Here is an 11,783-nt window from a genome sequence, read left to right on the forward strand (position 1 = left end):
CCCCCCCACAACAACACCATCTGACTCTCTTGTACTGTGGATTATGTTGAAAGATTCTAATTTATTAAATAATTGCTCATTTAAACATTTAAACAAAGTTTTGGGTTTGAGTTTGTAACATTCCCAAATCTTAATTGTGACTTAAATGTTTGAACATTTTGACTTGTCTTTTCACTGTAAATGAATATCCGCTCAACATATGGGTTATAGGTATCATTAACTACTAAAAATCGATATCGGCTTTGAAAAAACAGTACCGGTCGATCCCTAGCCACAACTAAGGACACAAGAAAAAGACATGAAACAAAAACTCAAAACGGAAATGAACTGAAGAAGCTTTTCTGCCACAATTGACAAAAAAACAGAAGATCAAATGAGAGAAAAAAATGGTGGAGTGGCAGGAAGAGAAGAAGAAGAGACTATCTCCCATGTGTGTCCTTTTTATTAAAATCTTGTAGTTTAAATAAAGTGCCGCTTACTGTCTTTGATTGGCCTATATTCTTGTTGGGTGACTGGCTCTGAGTCCTGTGCATCCAGCACTGCTTTAATCTGGGTAAAGTAGGACTGGTTTGGGTTAGAGAAGGCCTCTGTCAGGTTGCAGACCAGTGGGTGCTGGACATGCTCGCAGCCAGCCACGGGCTCCCAGGAAGTGCCCCTTCAGGACCAGAGAAGAGGGAAAGAAGCAGACTTTAGAGGCTCAAGAGAACAAGTCTTGTTTTAAAAATTTTGTTTTGAGGAAGCTTTTGGTAATGCTATCTATTAACACTTGCAGTTTCAATGCGAAGGCTTTTACATTCAAATGAATATCTGATGAAGCGCATGCTGGAGCTTTAAAGGGTGTAAATAAATCCCCTAAACTACTTTCCTGAGGTTTCATCAGAAGAGGTGCAGAACATAATCAGGAAGATAAAATCCTCCACCTGTCCCCTGGACCCTCTCCCAACATCCCTGGTAAAATCTCATATCACTGTCCTAAATCCCCTGATCACCGCTGCTATAAATGATTCCCTTCAATCTGGTCATGTTCCCTCCGTCTTAAAAAATGCCATTATCACACCATTGCTTAAAAAACCCACTCTTGATCCGGAAGTCCTGTCCAACTACAGGCCCATCTCAAATCTCCCTTTCATATCGAAAGTACTTGAGAAAGCAGTTGACACTCAACTTCAGAACCACCTCAAACATCATAACCTCTTTGAAAAATTCCAGTCAGGTTTCCGCTCTGCCCACAGTACAGAGACAGCCCAAGTCAGAGTCACAAATGACCTCCTCGTATCATCCGATGCTGGCTCTTCATCCCTCCTCATCCTCCGTGACCTTTCTGCTGCATTTGATACAGTTGACCATGGCATTCTTTTAAACCGGCTCCACCTCACTACTGGACTATATGACACTGCCCTCAGTTGGTTCAGATCTTATCTCACAAACGGACAGAATACCTCTCCCTAAACCCCTCCAAATCAAGTCCACACACAGTTAATTGTGGTGTCCCCCACGGGTCAGTCCTTGGCCCCATCCTCTTCATCCTCTACCTTATCCCCCTTGGCCAAATCATCAGCTGCCACAATATTTCTTTCCACTGCTATGCTGATGACATACAGCTCTATGTAAATGTCAGAGCGGAGACCCCCACCCTCACAATCATCCTCATCAATACTAAAGGTATGGATGGAGCAAAACTTTCTTCAACTCAATAGCTCCAAAACCAAAGCCATCCTGGTTGGAACTCCTCCTCAGACAAAATAATCATCCATAACCAGCATCACCTTTTCCGGTAATAACATCCCGCTATTATCAACAGTTAGTAATCTTGGTGTAAAAATGGACTCCCAACTCACTTTTGAAGCCCATATAAATCACCTTTGCAAGACCTCTTTCTACCACCTCCGTAACATCTCCAAACTCCGACCCATTCTCTCCCTCCCAGACGCCGAAAAGCTGGTTCATGCCTTTGTCTACTCCAGACTGGACTATTGCACCGCACTTCTCATTTGGATCCCTAGAAAGAGTCTGCAGAGGCTTCAGTAGATTCAAAACACTGCAGCTAGGATCCTGATAAGAGTGCGGAAACATGAGCACAATACCCCCATTATCCACTCACTACCCTGGCTTCCCATCTCCACCAGGATTGAGTTCAAGGTTTCCCTCCACACACATCAATGCATCCATGGACATGCCCCCCCTTACCTCAAAGAACTTATCAAACCACAGAACACAACCCACTCCCTTCACTCCACTCACTCAAACCTCCTCCACATTCCCGGAACCAGACTCAGGACAATGGGAGATAGGGCATTTTGTGCTGCTGCCCCACGTCTTTGGAATGCCCTCCCTGACACCTTGAGGGCACCTCGTTCCACTGAGTGTTTTAAAAAAGGCCTTATAACTTTGGTCCCCTTTAGATGTTTTTGATCCTCTCTTGTAAGTATAGCTTCATTTTCTTTTATTATTCTTTCTTTTGTTTTCTTTTTCTCTTTTTTTGTTTTATTTTTCTCTTTTTCACCTGTAGCACTTTGAGATCTATTGATGAAAAGTGCATTGTAAATAAAATGTATTATTATTATTATAATAAACGGTGGAGAATAGAAAACTGATGTGGATCTGTGACATTTGGCTGATATCCAATCCACTTTTTACTGTTTGTATGATTGTTCAGACATTAAATATTAAATCCGCTCAGAGCACTAGACGGATAAAAAGACTTAATACTAAAACTTAGTACTTCTCTGTGACTCGTTTTTCTGTTAAAACCCAAACTGCCAGCGTCCAAAAGGCTGCGACTGACTGGCTGTACAGAGATCCCCGGGGACACTGGCAGCATACGGCGTGTACACAAGGAGAAAAGACTAACTACAGGGGAAACCCACCGAGCTGTGCAAACGCTGACATGGTAGTGGACTCCTGTGGGTGTCCCGGGTCCAGGCTCCCATTTCAGCACATGAATGAAATGGACTGAGGACAGAGTCACGCTGACAGGCTGGGGGAGTTTACTCATAGCTGGAATACAAAAAGACAGGAGATTGAATTAATGTACACACAGTAGATTTCCATTTTCATATGCACCTCAGTTAATCGCCTCAGTTATTTGACTTATTAAAAGTCATTGTAAAAGTGTTTGCTAAACCACACTGTGTAATCCAGAGATTTGTTCTTCTTGAAAAAAATTAAAATATACCACTTAGAGTAACTTGCCAAGAACTCAAGAGCAGGGCATGGCAGAGGCAAATGAGGGAGGGCAAGAGAAGCCTGAATCTCGGACGGGCTTTTAGTGGTTGGAGAGAGGTTAGAGGAATAAGCCACAAGACAGACGGCGGACTGGCCATCTTGCTGTTGGACTAGTAAGGAATATTAGCTGGCTTGCCATGTCTTGTGCTGTTGCACTTGATGTGGGTCTGTGTTAGCAGTAGGGCTGTTGGAACAAATACCAAAAATAATTTTATTAGTAAAAAAAATATCTTTTGTTTTTATTAATATGTTGGCTAACGTTAGCTAATCTCCCTCTTCTTGCCTTGGCCTACCCGCCTTGTGTCACTCATGTCATGTCTTATGAACAATCAGTTAGCAGGAGTGAGAAACACAAGGCATAGTGAGAACTAAGCTACGTTACGTACCGAGTAACGTTAGCATATCGCAGAGCTAACGTTAGCACAGGGAGGAGAGACAGGCTGCGGGTGGAAGTCCGAAAAAGGCCGGGAAATATTTTCAACGTGACTTTAAAATTGACCTCCACCGAGCCAAAGTGCTTTAAAGTGCTTCCGTTAACAGACGTTAGCTCATTCTGGTTTCCTAACTGCGTCGCCAGTTATAGTAACGCTAGCTTAGCTGGGAGCTTCTTGGAAAAAGCTAAAGTCATTGTTAGCTGCCCTACAGCTCTCACAGTTAGCTTTGACTGCATATATTACCTTCTAACAGCTGTAATCTCAGTAACAAACAGGTTGCTTATAAATCACTAAATGGTAGTGGCAGCACCGTTGGCTTAGTTATCAATGACGTTAGCATTGTAGCTAACACTATTGTTAGCTAGTTTATGACAAATGGTTTCGGCTGTGCTTTCTAACATGATGTCATTGTGCTATCCTTTACAACAGTGCGCTTCATTACATTTGTATGTTCCAATCCAGAGTTCTCTGTTGATTTGTGTTTGTCGCCGCGTGCTCGCGGTAGAAAACGTACGGAAACCAAGTTGCGCCATGACGACGGTCCCCTTCAAGGCCAGGCTAATTTTAGAAGTCCCTCTAGTGGAAAAAAACATGTAACAACAACCACAGGCTGAATTAAATATTAAATAAATATTCAAAGATTAAACAACTAAAATATTTGAATGGTATTATGCGGAAGATTGCCAGCTCTAATTAGCAACAACGTGGACTCGCTAGTTTTTTATTATAAGTAATCATCATAGATAGATCGATTGATAGATCGACACGTTATTAATCCCGAAGGAAATTTTAGGCATTCAGTAGCAAGACAACCATAACACAACAAACACATTTATCACAAATACCTAAGAATAAAAATGAAATTAAAAATTGAAAATCACTCCTAGAAATGCAATGACCATGGTAAGGAGAGATACTATGGTAGACTGTGTGTAATGAGGATAGTATAAAAGTGAAAAAGTGAACAGTGCAGGGATTGAAAAGCGCAGTAGATCATCATAAAATATAAACATAATAACCTCTAAACTGACTGACTGAAGAGGAATAAGAACATTATGTAAGAGGGAATAAGTTATAGGATGTAAGATGTAGATGTTATGACCATAGTCCAAGTTATGCACAGTATGAGGGCTAATATATACAATAAGAAAGTTGTACAGAAGACGAGTGATTTGATCATACCATTATAACAACTGCAAATGGGATTCAACAAGTTCAGTTCATTCAGATTTGGCTCCCCTTCTTATGTCCCAAGGAGACCCATTAGAAAATACTGCCCCCCATCTAAGAATATCCAACCCCAGCCTGAGAACTGGCTTTGCAAAGAAATATAATGGGTTTTCAAGCATGGAAACATGTTGAATCCCCTCATGTCACACACACATTTGTGTAAAACAACACTGCCTGCAGAGGAGGTGTCTTCGGGGTTATAATGAGACCGAGGCCGGGGTACTCACCTGGCAGGACCTGGGGCAGCCACGCGAGCATCCAGATGACAGCAGTCATGACAGGCGAAGCATCCCTGCTCCACTGCTATCAGCCCCTCAGGCTAGTCACCCCCACACATCTCGGGACTCTCGTGCTGCTTTCACTTTCCCTATCATAGTAACAAATCTGGAATTAACGTTACTATAGCGACCTTTGAAGTCACATCACATGCCATGTCAAGTGGTTAAATAACTGTTTGGAAAAGAAAAGCGAAAATGAAATGAAATAACCTTTATGGTAATGTGATGAATGTCAAGTGAATTATTGTTAACTGGTACTGTGTCTGACTGTTATTCTCTAAAAAGTCCTAGTCACAATTTCAACATTGCGCCAAATTACTGTTATAATGCTAACGTTGCCATTTTATTTTCAAATTGTACCCACAAAGAATGAGTTAGAATACTTTCCTTTTGCCTGTGTTAGCTTAAAACACACAGCTTGACGTGACTTCCAAAGACTGATAACGTTACGGTAAGATAACTAGATAACCTTACCGTTAACGTTAGCTAACGTTACTCTACCCAGAACCGCCGAGTACAGTATTTGTCTTTTTCTTAAGACGCCCACACGCCGCTTAATATGTAACGCTAGCTATCTAGCGCTAGCTAGCTAGCTAGCTAACGGACTAGCATTAACTTGGTCAGCATGCAGCTAAACTAACTAGCAAGGTGATTTTTTTACAATAGGTCGGAAGCTACATTCAATGGTAAGTTTAATATTACAGCTACCTGTACTGTGAAGCGTGTCCATGTTTATCCGCCAATTTCTGACACCTACACACACATACAGACACTCGCACGCACTGGACCCACGTTACAGCTGCTCCTGTTGCTTTCAAGGAACGATAATTTAGCTCGGCGACGTGCCTTTTGCCCCACTGACTGGATAGTCAAAAATAACAACAGATAAACGTTTTCATGACGTTAGTTGCTTTAATTTTCAGGAAAAGAGCAACTTTCTCTGTATGTAAAATGACGATGTACATCAGGAATGTTATTATGGTAGAATGTAGACAATTTGGCATCTACAACTTTAACAGCAATAATTTACAACATAAAAACAAGACACAACAAAATAGGCTATTGTTCAAGTATTTTACACAATTACAAATAATTATAAAACATAACAATCAGCATACATTCTCCAGCAGACAGGTGGTGACATGACACCTTCAAATTTTCCCGATTTCGGTTAACGCTAACAGAAAACATCAGAGTTGCACCCCCCTTTTACGTCTCCTACAGTGGGGATTTATGTTTGTCCGGCGGTATGTAAAGGCAGCACTTGACAACAGAGTTGTTGATAGGAAATCACGTGACCTAGTAGAAGTACAGTAGACCGCTAGAATGGAGGGAAGGAGGGAGGGAGGCAGCGCAGTGAGCGCAGCTGCAGTTGGCTGTGGTTTGCAAGATAGACGCAAGAATTGTTCAATAGTTAACCATTAGTGGTGTGCAACATTAAGATTAACTACTCAGGCAAGTTTGGGGATGAACAGCGTCTAACATTTAGCACCGTAAGGGAACCGCATACACATGTAGTCACGAAATAGCCAAACAGTCCTTTATTCTCACCGTTTCCATCTCTTTCTGTACAGTCTTTGGTTATACAGTCCCATTTCCTTACTGTTGGGATCTCCTTCATTGAGCCGTGTTCCATACTAGGCCTAAATATAATAATACTTTATTAAATCTGCAAGGGTCGATTGCAATCTTTTGCCCATAGAAAGGCACCACAAGCAGTTGGGGGTTTGGTGCCTTGCTCAAGGGCACCTTGGCACTCTATGGAGACTTGAACCAGCAACCCTCCGTTTCCTAACCCAACTCACTGAGCTACTACCGTCCCCATATGAATTGTATAAATTGTATACTGACTACATACTTTTACTGTTTATGTAGTTAGTACACACAAATACAAAAACCAACATACGTGTTTTATACTAACAGGACAGTATGCGTCTTACTTTTCCTCTTACACCTTGCTGCTGCAGCAGTGTAAATGTCCCCAGTGTGGGATTAATAAAGGATTATGAATCTTGATTCTTATGCCATATGTGCACCAACTGTTACTGTCAAACTGCAACTTTAGAAGAGAATTTCCTTCGAGTATTGGCTCAAATTCCACTGGTGCATTGTGGGACAATGAACCGAGGCCACAACTCTGTAGCAGAGTTTTGATGAGGGATTTACTACAGGCTTTTACCAGAACAAAATCCCAGGTGTAAATAAAAAATGATGTGTTATTGTGGCTGGCGTCTTACTGGGGGACACTAGGACGGACGGAGCTATCGTTATTGGTAACTCCTGTGCGTTTCCTACTACGACAGACCAAAATCTCTGCTGGGAAATACAATCATATAACATTCTTTTCATCCAATTGGCTTTGGCTAAGGTGAGGTATCTTTACTTGTGTGGCTTTAGGCGGTTCCGTGTTACGAAGACCTTTATAACGGCGCTCTTAGAAAACGTTCAGTGAGGACTTGGATGTCTATAAGAACGCTATTTACAAGTAACAAACTGGTAATTCCAAGGAGTTCACGATCCCTTTAAAAACTGTGAAATGCGGGTGGCTACCATGACGTTGTAGCTTCAGGAGAAATGTATTCATGTCTTGTGTCCTTGCTTTATCTTAATATTAAGAAATCAGGGCACCAAACTTTCATTTAAATATTTAAGTTATTTTAAAGAATGTAACTTACTTGCTGGGAAAAAAATTCATTAATGCCATTTATACACATACTGTAAGACACGTCATAGCAACTTGTCATGTGTGTCTCATATATCCGGAGAATTCCTCCTCCTCCTCCTCCTCCTCCTCCTGTGTCTCTTCATGCTCACCATCACAGGAAAGACTGTGTGCATGTCTACCTTCAGACCCAGTCGCAGTGAAGTCTTGAGTGTGCAGCATTAATGCCACAGTTGTCTGATCATCTGACTCAGTTTGGGAGTCTCTGTGGGTCAAAGTCCTTTTTGAGCCTGCGGGCAGTAGGGGCTCCCCATCGGAGAAGAAGTCGGCGGGAGAATCTCCTGTATTCTCCTCCTCCTCCTCCTCCTCCTCCTCCCCTTCTTCACATACAGCCAGTGCAGCGAGGGTGACTGAGAACAGATTTATGTTGCCTGAGCTCTCATAAACTATCTCCTTAACCTCATCTTCTTCAACTGTGACATGTACCTCAGGCATGAGAGAAACCTCAGGCAGGACAGAAACCTTCCCTCGTTCAGCTTTGTCCTCGTTTGGATCAAGGCACCCATGTGAGACCTCAACGTCCAACGTGGTGTCCAGCACCTCTGTCTCTCCTGTCAAACTCCCAGAGCCCCCTGGTGCAGCCGCCTTGCTGTTCCCTGACACATCCACGGAGCTTTTGCAGGGACTTTCATCTGAGGAAAGCTCTACATCTCTGTCCATGTAGACGTGTTCCTCTTCCTCTTCCTCCACTTCCTCCTCCTCATCCGAGTTACTGTCCCTGGTGGCAGGTTGTGGAGTTCTGGGATTGTTGAGCTTTCTCGGTTTCTCCCCCCCTGCGCTGATGGAGATATTGTCAGGGGTTGTTTCCTCTGGTGTCAGGGTGCAGCCCGGGTTCACAGCATCCTAGAGTCGCAAAAAAGGGAACAAAGGAACAGTAATAGAAACGTCAACTCAAAGATGCACCATCCCTGCTCAATACAGTATGGCATCAGCTATCAAACTACATCAAAGTATGGTGCTGGAAGGGATCTATATACACATATTTTCAAAATGTATTACTGTCTAAGTAGACTTTGCTTGCTATCTAACCTGCCTGAGTCAATGGAAGTGGGAGGATTTGAGCCAAATGACATGCAGCTGGGTCATGCCGTGTCATACCAGACTAAACCCAGGAAAACAGGTTTGCAAAGTTTATGCTAACCTTAATGTTATGGAGCTAGATTTGTTTCTTCATTACATGCGAGAAAATAAATGACCTGGGAGAAATATTTGAGAAAAAAAGTTCTCTCACTGATAGCAAAAATGTTTTTTACAAGAGAAAAAATATTTGAGAGAAAACATTTTCATACCAATAGCAAAAAAATAGTAATATTTGAGACTAAAAAAAAATTCTCTCAAAAAAAAGTGTCTGTCTCATCAAACCCTTTTTCTTCTCGCTCTCAAAAACTAAGTCTTTGATCTCGATTTCTTGCTCTGGTCTCAGGATTTTTCTCCCGCTGTGAAAATAATGTTATGGGCGGGGCCACATTCCTATTGGCCAGTCCAGTGAGCACCGTCTTGTCTTGGGCAGGCTCTTTCTTTAACATTCTACGGTCTCGGGAGTCCATCTGAATCATTACACCATTGTCACCGGCATAGATGCGCTGCCTTAGTTGAGCGCGGAAGCTAGCGTTAGCTAACTAGCAGCCAGCCCGCTTCTAAATAAATCCTTTAACACTTTTACCAGTCACACTGAAACACTGGCGGTGGGCTCCAGGTCCTGCAGAACTTGGCATGCGTTGTACCCACTGATGGCGGTCCGTCTGCAGCTGCAGGGCCTGGAGCTCACCACCAGGGTTTCAGATTGACTGCTAACTAAAGTCTATTTATTTATTTATTTATAAGTGGGCTGGTTGGTTAGTTTGCTAACGCTAGCTTGCTATTCCACGACACTGAGACCCAGGGGGGGATGAGCCGCTGCTACCGGGTGTGGGGCTCTCTTCAAGCATTTGAGGATTATAAGAACCCGTACAAACTCTGTAAATGATGGAATGACATAATGTATAAAGGAATTACACGGTATATGATGGAATTTTAAATTTCCTCGCGGGAATCATCCCAAAAGCATTAATAAAGAGAAGTCTAAGTCTAAGTCTAATGACATGATGTATAATTGAATGACAGGATGGACTGGCATGATATAAATAGTAAAACTAGAAAATTATATTTTATATATATATATATATATAAATAATGGAATAACATGATGTATAAAGGAATGACATGATGTACTGTATAATGGATGGATGGACAAATTCATAGATATTATAGACAAACACAAAGGTTTCTTACATGTAGTACTCTGGGCAGAGCATTCAGTTTACAAAGGAATCCAGTGTAGTGGAGGCAAAACAGGGAGCTCATCAGGACACTGAATGCCAAAATCAGAGAAGCAGCAACTGCACCTACAACAGGTTCTAAAGACAGACAGACAGACAGACAGTAATTTATTGTTAATCTGAAAGTATCAGTCCTATCATCCTAGATAATATTTTCCCATATTGTAACACCCCCGCACAGGGTTCTAAAACCGTCATGCAGCAAAATGAGATCAGATTAGATTCAACGTTATTGTCATTGTGCAGAGTACAAAGACCGCAAAATGCAGTCAAAATGGGATGAATTAAAATGATTAAATGCAGTTGGCTACAGTTGTTGCAGCCCGTAACATGACCACCTGTAATGGATAATACCAAATTCCTTCTGATGCTAACACGTAGCCAAGTGTGTTTTAGATGTGTTGCAGGTGTATAAAGAACCCCTGGCCATGAAATGAACAAAACAGCACTTGCACTGGCTTGGGTCACTAACTGCACTTCACCCCTTTATTTGACCAGAGCCCATTCAATTCAGAATCTTATCATCATCACCACAACATTAGAAACGTCAGCTCTGTTAGTTCAGCTCACCTCTTGGTTCCACGATGCTAGTGAAGGCACATTTCCAAGCGGAGGTATTGGTGTGTTCGTTCCCAGTAATCTTTGGGTGCACCTTTACACAGTACTCTGTACTAATCTGTAGGTTGGTCAGATTAAAAAGGCTGTCTCCTGTTACAATGGACGCCTGCAGGTTAAATATTAAGAAATACATTAATTAACAATAATAACCATTGAAAATGGGGACTACAGCAGTAGGTGGTCAGTGCACATTAGCGGTTTACTGATGGAAGTTTGCGGAAGGAAACACAGTCACAGACTTGTCGAAGCATGAAAAGCACTAATGATGAATTCATTTCATTTAGGTGAGCGAGTTTCCGGGCTCTGATTCTGTCCAGACGCAGCGTCAGCTGATGTTGCCGGGGCTACAGCCCCGAAAGCTTTGAGTGTAGCCCCGAATGTATTTTGTAAAGTTGACTGAAAACTATGAAACCAGAAAATAGCCTATGTAAACCCCCAAAATCCTAAATTTCCTTATTTTATTGTGCTTAAGTTGTATACAGTATTTATGGGTCAGACTCAAACACAGAGAGCTCTGGAGCAGACCTGTGCGTCACTTAGTGTCCGTTCTCCATGTAAAATAGAGATGAGCAGAGCGCCTTCTTTGGTCTGTCTAGCTTCAGGTTTATAATGGACGTGCTCTGCTGTTGTGTTTGAGCTCCGTGTATTTATTTTAGATTTCTTTGGGCATTTTCAGCCTTTATTTTGACAGGACAGCTGAAGATATGAAAGGGGAGAGAGAAGGGCGATGACATGCAGCAGAAGGCCGCCGGTCAGAGTAGAACCCGGGTCCACTGCGTCGAGGAATAAACCTACATATGGACGGCCGCTCTACCAACTGAGCTACCTGGCCCCCCAGCTCATTGTCTTTCTGCAGCCTATGGTGCAGGTAGATTATTTCATATTATTTATTTTTCTTAAAATATCACAACGCCTCCAAACCTTAGAAAACACAGATGGGATGAGTTATATTTTGAAT

General features: G+C 42.2%; 2 protein-coding genes and 1 long non-coding RNA gene across 3 annotated transcripts in view; all 3 read right to left on the reverse strand.

The window, feature by feature from the left end:
• The window catches only part of crfb2 (cytokine receptor family member b2), a 32,584-nt gene extending 26,600 nt beyond the window's left edge, over positions 1-5,984 (reverse strand). The window contains 4 exon segments of the mRNA XM_034884708.1: positions 480-655; positions 2,868-2,997; positions 5,117-5,262; positions 5,872-5,984. Coding sequence (XP_034740599.1) covers positions 480-655; positions 2,868-2,997; positions 5,117-5,165 — 355 coding nt within the window. The 5' untranslated portion in view covers positions 5,166-5,262; positions 5,872-5,984.
• A 241-nt stretch (positions 5,985-6,225) lies between these two features.
• On the reverse strand, positions 6,226-7,307 carry LOC117953063. Its single transcript, XR_004658557.1, has 2 exons — positions 6,984-7,307; positions 6,226-6,810 (listed from the first exon to the last, which is right to left on the reverse strand). It is a non-coding gene; the product is annotated as an uncharacterized LOC117953063 (long non-coding RNA).
• A 147-nt stretch (positions 7,308-7,454) lies between these two features.
• The window catches only part of crfb1 (cytokine receptor family member b1), a 10,502-nt gene continuing 6,173 nt past the window's right edge, over positions 7,455-11,783 (reverse strand). The window contains exons 6-8 of the mRNA XM_034885778.1: positions 10,778-10,931; positions 10,161-10,285; positions 7,455-8,732 (exon numbers count right to left, since the gene is read on the reverse strand). Of these exons, the coding sequence (XP_034741669.1) occupies positions 7,908-8,732; positions 10,161-10,285; positions 10,778-10,931 (1,104 nt within the window). The 3' untranslated portion in view covers positions 7,455-7,907. The remainder of the gene's footprint in view (positions 8,733-10,160; positions 10,286-10,777; positions 10,932-11,783) is intronic.

This window comes from Etheostoma cragini, chromosome 11 (genome assembly GCF_013103735.1).
Source record: "Etheostoma cragini isolate CJK2018 chromosome 11, CSU_Ecrag_1.0, whole genome shotgun sequence".
Classification (NCBI taxonomy): domain Eukaryota; kingdom Metazoa; phylum Chordata; class Actinopteri; order Perciformes; family Percidae; genus Etheostoma; species Etheostoma cragini.